Genomic DNA, 9,189 nt, shown 5'->3' with positions numbered 1-9,189 from the left:
CGCCCTCTCCTTTCCCCCTCCGCCCTCCCCTCCGGTGAAATTGAGCCCCAGCCCACCCCGCTGGCGTTTATCCCCCGGCCGCCTGCGCGTCCCTGCGGGCTGAGGAGACGGGCGAAGCGCATAACCCCCTCCCTCCGCTCCGCGCCGCAGCCCGGCGCGCTCTAAGCCCTCAGCCGCGGCCGCACGGCGAACTCTGCCGGGGAACCGCCCTCTTCCCCGCTGCAACCAATCAGAGTCAGAGCAAGCATGACTGATCTCCGCTTTAGCCTATCCGTAAGCTACCTGGCTGCACCCAATCAGATACCTGGGGAGATTTTTCTCGCCCAATGATAAACGAAGAGTGGAGCTTGGGCAGCAGCCCGCGCTTCTTCGGGAGCGGCGTAGACTTCAGCCAATCAGAGCAGCGCAGGAAAGGTTACCAGTGACCAATGAGAAAGGGGGCGGGGAAAAAGCAGCTCGCGAGAATTTGAGAGGGACGATGGGAACCCGCGTCTCAGCGAGCGGGCCAATGGGGAAGGGAGGGGCGGGGCCGCAGCGAGACCATTATAACTGGCAGGTAACGAAGCCAATCAGAAGGAGGAGATACGTTCGGCCCAATGGCTCATGAGCAGGGGAAGCCCTCCCACGGCCGAACGGCTACGATTGACAGGGGGTTGGCAAATCAGAAGACAGCGCCCTTTCTAACCGCCCAATGAGCGAGCGGGGCGGGGAGGAGTGTGTAGGGGGCGGCTCTTCCCGCCCCCTCCTCGCGGGCGCGCGAGGCCGGCCGGCGGAAGGACGGCCCGCTGAGCCAATCGGAAAGGGTAGGGAGGGGGAGTGGGCGGGCCTTCCGCTCGGCGGGGGCAGAGGGGGTGGGGGTGACGGGCTCGGCGGCCAACGAGGGCGGCGGGCCGGCGCCGGGCGGCCAATGGGCGCCGGAGGGGCGGGGCTCGCTGCCGCCGCGGCTTCCAAGATGGCGGCGGGTGCGTGAGCGCGGCGGTCAGTCAGTCGGTGAGGCCGCCGGCGGGAGCAGGGCCGGGGGTGGGAGGGGGCCCCACCGCCCGCCGCCATGAAGGGCAAGGAGCGTTCGCCGGCTAAAGCCAAGCGTTCGCGGGGCGGCGGGGGCGGCGAGGACTCGGCGTCCTCCTCCTCGTCGGCGCGGGGCGAGCGGAGCAGCAAGAAGCCGAGCGGCTCCGGCGGCTCCAACGGCAGCGGCGGGAAAGCGGCGGCAGCGGCGGCCTCCAACGAGAGCAACAGCGGGAGCAGCCGGCGCGGCCCGCACCCGGACAAGGCCGGCCGCGCCGGCAGCCGAGAGTACGAGGCCGGGGCGGCGGCGGCGGGCGGCGGGGGCAGCCGGCACGGCTACGGCGGCGGCAGCGGCAAAACCGCGGAGGCGTCGCGGAGCAGCAGCAGCCGCGGCGGCGGGGGTGAGTCCCGGGCGCCCGCGGCGGCCCCGTCCTCCTCCTCCTCGGAGTCGGGCGGCGGCGGGGAGTACAAGACGCTGAAGATCAGCGAGCTGGGCTCGGCGCTGAGCGACGAGGCGGTGGAGGACGGGCTCTTCCACGAGTTCAAGCGCTTCGGAGACGTGAGCGTCAAAATCAGCCGCCTCCCGCCCGGCACCGGCGCTGCCGACGAGCGGGTGGCCTTTGTCAACTTCCGCCGGCCCGAGGACGCCCGCGCCGCCAAGCACGCCCGCGGCCGCCTCGTGCTCTACGACCGCCCGCTAAAAATCGAGGCCGTCTACGTCGGGGGCGGCGGTGGGAGCAGCCGGCGACGCAGCAGCCGTTCCCCAGCGCTGCTGGACAAGGAGTCTCCCTACGGCACGGCAGCTGTGGGGGTGGCGGCGGCGGCGGCTGTGCGGCACCCCCCGGCTGGGGCGACGCAGCGGGCCCTGTCACCCGCCGGTAGCGGCGGGGCCCTGGGTTATCGAGACTACCGGCTGCAGCAGCTTGCCCTGGGCCGCTTGCCGCCTCCGCCCCCTCTGCCCAGGGATTTGGAGAGGGACTACGGGACTTTCTACGACGCACGAGTGCGGCCGGCCTATGGGCTGGAGCGGGTGGCCGGTGTGGCGGCTGCTGGGGGTTTTCGTGGAGGAGGAGGGGGTGCTGCGGCCGCCGGTGAGGAGGAGATCAGCCCTGAGGATGACCAGAGAGCCAACCGCACGTTGTTCCTGGGCAACCTGGACATCACCGTGAGCGAGTCAGATTTACGCCGAGCTTTTGACCGTTTTGGGGTCATCACCGAGGTGGACATCAAAAGGCCGGGGCGTGGGCAGACCAGCACCTATGGTTTTCTTAAATTTGAAAATCTGGACATGGCACACCGGGCCAAGTTGGCCATGTCAGGAAAGGTGCTTCTGCGCAACCCCATCAAGATTGGGTATGGTAAAGCCACTCCGACTACCAGGCTCTGGGTGGGTGGCCTTGGGCCCTGGGTGCCCCTCGCTGCCCTGGCCAGGGAGTTTGATCGGTTTGGCACCATTCGCACTATTGATTACCGCAAAGGCGATTCGTGGGCCTATATCCAGTATGAGAGCTTGGACGCGGCGCAGGCAGCGTGCACCCACATGCGTGGTTTTCCCTTGGGTGGGCCAGATCGCCGCCTCCGCGTAGACTTTGCTGACACCGAGCATCGGTTCGGGCAGCCCTACCTGCAGCCTCTGCCCTTGCCACCCCCTGCTCATTACGAGCTCGTTGCGGAGACGGCTGCTTTTGGGGCTCACCGGGGAGCCCCACCCGATCCTCTTCGGGGGGCCCGGGACAGGACGCCACCGTTACTCTATAGAGACCGCGACAGAGACCTTTATCCTGAGACAGAGTGGGTGCCACCCCCACCCCCTGTACGGGATAGGAGTAATCGGGCAGCTGCCTATGACCCACTGGAAAGCCTAGAGCGCCGCCGGGATGGTTGGTCCTTGGAGCGGGACCGAGGGGAGAGGGAATTGGGCAGTAGTAGTAGGGATCAGCCTAGGAAACGGAGACTGGCGGAGGATGGAGGCCGGCACTTGGACCGCTCTCCAGACAGCGAGCGCTCTTCTTCCTCCCGGAAGCGTCACTGTTTAGCCACAACCTCTCCACCGGACCGCAGCCCCGAGCTCCTTGGAGGGAGGGAGCGTTACAGTAGTGACCCCGAGCGCTCATCCTCCCGCTTGCTCCTGTTGGAGCGGCCCTCGCCCGTCCGGGAATCGCGCAGGGGCAGCCTGGAGCGGGGTCAGAACGAAAAGCGCGACCGCAAGAATTCTGCCGAACGGGAGCGGAAGCATCGCGCTTCCGCGGCAGCCGCCGCGCAGGAGTGCAAAAGTCCAGCCAAAAAGGATGAGCGCGCTATGGAAGGAGGCGGTGGAGGCTACCGCCTCAAGCCGCCTCCTCAGAAACAGCAGCAGGACGGAGCGTCGCAGGCCGGGGGAGCCCCCAAGCTGTGCTTGGCTTGGCAGGGGATGCTTCTGCTGAAGAACAGCAACTTCCCGTCCAACATGCATCTGCTTCAGGGGGACCTCGGTGTTGCCAGCAGTCTCCTCGTGGAGGGAGCGACTGGTGGGAAAGTAGCTCAGCTCAAGATCACCCAACGTCTTCGTCTGGACCAGCCCAAGCTGGACGAGGTCAATCGCCGCATCAAAGTGGCGGGTCCCAACGGCTACGCCATCCTTTTGGCTGTGCCTGGCGCATCAGACAACCGCTCCGCAGCCGGAGCTGCCGAGGCCGCCACCACCTCCACCCAGAGGCCCCTCAGGAATCTGGTGTCCTATCTAAAGCAAAAGCAGGCTGCTGGGGTGATCAGCCTCCCTGTGGGGGGTAACAAAGACAAGGAGAACAGCGGGGTCCTGCACGCCTTTCCGCCCTGCGATTTCTCCCAGCAATTCCTGGACTCCACGGCCAAGGCGCTGGCCAAATCAGAGGACGACTATCTGGTTATGATCATTGTCCGTGGGGCATCCTAAGGCCCTCGTGTTCTCTGTACCCAACCCTGCCTCCTTCTCCACGCAGCCCCTCCAGCGTGTGCCAGGTGCTATGGGATACAGCCTTAGCCAGCCCTGTCATTATTTTAAATTAGATCTTTGTTTGTAGGTGACTTTCCCTGCCCGTTTTTCTGTTACTACGTTTTTCTATAAAGTTAGAAGCCAGAAAGGTTGGTTAGCCGTTAGCGTGAATAGGATATTTTGAGAATCCCCTATCAGTGGGGATAGCAGGGAGGCTAGGCCTGCTTTGATTTACAAAAAAGAAAAAAAAGAAAAAAAAAAAAGAGAGAAAAACAAAAACGGGGGGGGGGGGGTGGGAGGGGGGAAGAACAAACTCCCGTCTTCTTAATTTTGATTCGTGTCCTTTTTTCATTTCATGTATTTTAAAGCAAGTTCAATAGCTCATCCTCGATAAGAGTTACAAACCTAAAAGACCAGATTTAAAGCACTCAGTAGTTTAAATGGAAAACCACACACTTGCTAGCGGACTGGTGTCAACTTGTTTTTCGAGTCCTTGAAATTCTGTGCGGGCCTCAGGCCAGCGGCCCTTTGGCACGCGTGATCCCTTTCCTCAGGAGCCTGGTTTCCCTTTGAGTTGCATGGCTCAAGGTTGATGTCTTTCAGGTGACCAGCACCTGCTCTTGGGTACACTGCAGAACATTTAATTCCTTTATTGGGTGTTTGATAATTTCATCCAGCCCCTCAAAATGCATGCACTGAAAGTATGCTTTTTTTAACAGGTGTATTTCTCCTCTTTCTCTGAGTTCTGTTGTATCCCATATATGCACTTTGGGTTTGTAGCAGGGACAATGTTCGGTAAATAGCTGAGGACTTTGTTACAAACCATGAATGTCTTGTGCTTACTCTGGTATGCAAGAAACAAGGAGGTGCTTTAAGAATAACTTTAGTTATATTGTGGTTTTTTGTTTTTACTGCCTTTTTTTTCAAAGAGTTGCAGGTACAGTGGGGTCTGGTTCCACAGTGCAAACTCTGAGCAAGTGTGCTTCTCTCCAGAGATGGTTTTAATTCTGTGATAATTTAATTACATAAAAGTTCTCATTAACATTTTACCTCTTTGTTAATAGCAAGAAACTGCTGTCTGCTAGGGACTTTTCAGGTACAGTACAGTGGGCATTACATGAGGTTTATCATTTTATAGGCATCTGGAGTAAAGTGATTTTTAGCATCTTGGAGAAGTATTAAAAGTACTCTGAGATGCTGAGGTTTGAGCTCTTGTTCCTGTGATTCTTGGATGAAACGGTTTGCTTTTTTTTTTTTTTTTTCTCAAAGAACTTAGTTCATTTTCTCTTACGTTTCTTTTTCCCCACTCATGGGGCACTTTTCTCCAGCTGTCTTGGCCACCTTGCTAATACAGGCGTTTAGGAGAGAAGAAGGGATCTAAATCCCTGTTGTTTTGTTTAACAACTGAAAGGATGTTGCAGCTCGTTTCTAAACTGAAGTGTAAATCTGACTGTATCTATTTAACAGGCCCCAAAAATGTAATCTTGCACTTAAACCCAGAATGTAGTCTTGCACTTAGCCACATTTCCAGAGACTTGGGCAATGTAAAAGCGATGCTGCTTCACTCCGTCGATCCTCCGCTATATTCCTTGGGCAACTGATACAGGGACGAGTTGATTTCTGTTTCAGCTTGCACGACACAAAAATCGAGTTCAAAATGCGGAATAGTAGATGAAGGAGGAAATGTCTTGAATGTATTTTGTGGGCACAGCAGTTCTGAAGTATGACTGTACTTGCTTGAGATTCCCTGTCACAAAAGTATGAATTTTGGTAATAGCGTTTTACTGAACCACTCGTCAGAGAGTGCTTTGGTTTAAGTGGGCTTTGATTTCCTGTGTCTGACCGGAATGAGTAGACGTAGTAGCCCAAGCATCGCGGTGAACTGAGAACTTGAATGTGGCGGCATATCTCGAAAACAGATTTTGGTTCTATGGCTACTTTTCTTTTAAATGGAAACTTAGAAGCCTCATTTAATGCTCTTTAAATGTTTGAGGGTAAAACCCAGGATTTCTGGGTTGTTGTCCTTCAGCGTGAATGTAACAGACTTAGATGGCAGAGTTCAGCTGTTCATCTTACTATTAACAATGAGAATTTTTCGAAATGACACCGATAACGCAAATAACTATGTTTTAGAAGATACAGCGTATTTACCACTTATCGCAAAGAATGTCTGTTTTAATTCTAGCAGGTGTCTGTTGTGTGTCAGCAGGTAATCGGCGCTGCTGCTAACTCACTCGAAGTGCTGCTTGCATTTAGAGTGAGTTTTCTCGTTGCATCTGACGCGAGTCACTTGCAAGTGCAGAGTTTTAAAGGAAAGAAACTTGAACCGCTGGGAATTCAAATCTGCCCTAAACCAAAAAAAAAAAAAAAAAAAGAAGCACTAACGTTGTTCGTGTTCAACACTTAAACTTGCTGAGAACGGTGTTTGTTACGCTGATACGCAGTAGGCACCTGTTTTTAAAACCCGTAAAACTTGGGGTCAACATAGCTTGTCAAAGCAAACTCAGTGTGGGAACCCTTTTGGAAAGAGCATCCTAGGTGCACTTCCATTTTTCCTTGTAAAATAGCGGTGGTTATACTTGCCACAGGCTTTTATGAGTCAAAATTGTGCTGCGCTGGAGGGTAATAAGGAACAGGCGAGGCTGTATTTGACTCCAGGTTTTCTGGTTCCTTATTTAATGGAGTACCTGCTTCTTTAAATCTGGTTTATTTGTGGTTGCTGCTCTGTTTTGTAAGCAAGGATTTTAACACCCTGTGAGGGTTCTTAATGTCAAAACATAGTTGACTGGCAACATTTTTTTTGCCGGCACTTAAGTTCACGTGCTGCCATCAAGGCTGGTACAGCTTGGTCGGCTGTGCTTTTCTCTTAGGCTCTGAAGCGTGCACCATTGGAGTAACTGTCCACTAAAAGTTGTCTTGGCCAGGGCTGAACGCGAGTAGAAGTCCATATGTAATCCCGTTTCTGTATAGAGCAAAACAGATGTAGCAGACTTCAGCGCTCTCGTCGTGTTTGGTGTTGCGTTGCTCTAGCGAGAGCTCAGTTATTTCTTCTAACGTTCTGTACAGCTGATGTTCCTATATTTCATTAGTTTGTTGAATTAGCATGGAAAAAGGATGTCCTTTTCCTGAATCATTTCATAGTTGTGCTTTATGCTTTGGGGAAAGAACCTCAAATGACTCATAACTTTTGTTTAAGATTTTAGTTGGGCTTTTTTTTTTTTTTTTTTTTTTTTTCCTAATTGGAAACTTTACGCAACTTCCTTGGCTGCTGGCCAGTGGCTTTGTTTGCTCCCGTCTAGTGACCGGTCTGCCGTTCGCTGGGACTGCGGCGCGAACGCTGAGGTTTCCCTCAGCTCCTGAAGTTTCAGGCTCCTGGGTTACAAGTACCGATGCATCCTTGTAAGCATCGTAGAGAGAAGAGGGCGTTACGTGCCAGGCAGACAAATCTTACCCTCTCTCTTTTTCTTTTCCTTTTTTTTTTTTTTTCTTTTTTCTTTTTTACAAAGATGTTAAAGGATTGAAATGTGTTGGTGACAACTTGCTCGGCCCCCTGTGGAGGGCGGAGAAGAGAGTTTTAGATTTCTTACGTTGGTTGGGGAACCATCTGGTCGATGGTAACTGAGGTGAAAGGCCTTAAGTATTAATGGGGAGGAGGAGTCTCAAAATTGTGAAGACAGGTTCAAAAACTCTGAGGACTCAGGGAAAAATGGCTTGGAAAATTGTAGTTCCTGGCTTTAAGAAAAACAGTGTTGAGGGCAGTGCTCCTGGGGAGTCTGCTGTGTGCCTGTTGAACAGAAACAAGAGTGGAAGCAATTATTGCCATGTGACTATAGAGCTTTTGGGGTTCTTTCCCCTTCGTCTCCCCCTTTATTACTTTCTGCAGATAGCACCGAAGGACAGATATTCCAATGATTTATAAACTGAATGATGAGATGACTTTTGTATTAGGCTTAAAGCGGACCGTATGGTTTGGAGAATGGTTAATTAATATTCAACTTCATGCAGTTTTGATTGTGTGAAAATGATGGATGAGAAACATTACTTGAATAGTAACAATTTTAAATTATATTAGGTGTGTATTTGATTTGACCTTTTCTTTAATATTGGAGTTGTCTGCTGTTAGAATTACGCAGCAAAATGAGAACAAAAGCAAGACCTGTAACACTACATTTCATATTTTTGTTAAGTTGCTTTCAGGAAATATTCTTTGAGGAAAGTCAACCGAATTAGCAATAATTCGGTTGGTTTTTCTCATGATTAATTACTTTGATGTGTCCCATTAACTGTTACTGAAAGTTGAATAATTGTCAGTACTGTAAGCCTAGTTTAACCTTGGTCCGAAAAGAAGCCCTGCACTACTTGTTATGCGTCTATACATAGAAGGTGACTTCACTTCAAGGTTTCGTGCCCGTGGGTGGTATTGGTGCTTTTTGAAGGCCAAGTAGAATATTGAGAAAGGCCTTGTAGCTCTTCATGTTCATCTGTATAATGTAGGGAGGGAAAAAAAAAAAATCCGTTGTTGTATACATTTGTATTGAAATAACATTTTCTTTCCTCCTGCAAGCAAAGCTGGTGGACTGCAGAAGACAACCGCATGGGATACCAAGCTCTAATGGACCTTTGGGAAGAGAAGCTGTGGCTTGTGTGGAATTTACACGGCCCTCTTGATGGAAGAAAGCTTATCTGTTTAGTATTTGTGCATTTTACTAAAATGGCAGCTTTAAAAAAAAAAAAAGTTGTGTATCTGCTATTGTGATGCCAATGCCCGTGTTTTAAGTGGAAAAAAAAAAAATGACCTCTTTGCTTTGTGCTGTGTACACAAGATTGCTGGAAAAGTAAAGGAATACCCTTTTTATGGCTCACACAGCTTAAAAGTAGCTGTCACTCAAACATGCGCTCACAGTTGAGCTGATTTTGTTTCATTCTAAATAAATTGTTTCTTTTGAGGAAAATGGTTTTTCTGCCTGGAAGTGAATTGACGACAAACGTTTGACCCCTTTGTTTGCAGCGGAGGGGTTACTTGCTGCTGCTGCTCAATGTTTGATCTGATAGTTGTGGGTCTTGAGCAAGAAGCAGGGAGACCGACACTTTCGCGTTGACCGGCCTGTTGTACCAAATCTGAAGAAATCTAGTTGATTGTCTTGCTGTGGCACCCCCTTTGTTTGCAGTGAAAAAAAGGGGGTCACTTGCTGCTTTACTCCTCACCTTGACGAGGAAGCGGTGCTGATGCTGGC

The 9,189-nt window shown here is 52.2% G+C and overlaps 1 protein-coding gene across 1 annotated transcript; it reads left to right on the top strand.

The window, feature by feature from the left end:
- The first annotated feature begins 1,045 nt into the window (after window positions 1-1,045).
- On the top strand, window positions 1,046-3,965 carry RBM15 (RNA binding motif protein 15). Its single transcript, XM_075722336.1, has one exon. It carries the CDS (start codon window positions 1,049-1,051, stop codon window positions 3,914-3,916), a length of 2,868 nt encoding a protein of 955 aa, XP_075578451.1. The 5' UTR covers window positions 1,046-1,048; the 3' UTR covers window positions 3,917-3,965.
- The last annotated feature ends 5,224 nt before the right edge of the window (window positions 3,966-9,189 follow it).

Source organism: Pelecanus crispus, chromosome 17 (genome assembly GCF_030463565.1).
Source record: "Pelecanus crispus isolate bPelCri1 chromosome 17, bPelCri1.pri, whole genome shotgun sequence".
NCBI lineage: Eukaryota > Metazoa > Chordata > Aves > Pelecaniformes > Pelecanidae > Pelecanus > Pelecanus crispus.
The sequence above is the reverse complement of the archived record's forward strand: the minus strand, read 5'-3'. Positions and strand labels throughout refer to the sequence as shown.

Excerpts from the sequence above, each read along its gene's own strand:
- RBM15 (XM_075722336.1), top strand. The coding sequence starts at position 1,049 with ATGAAGGGCAAGGAGCGTTCGCCGGCTAAAGCCAAGCGTTCGCGGGGC.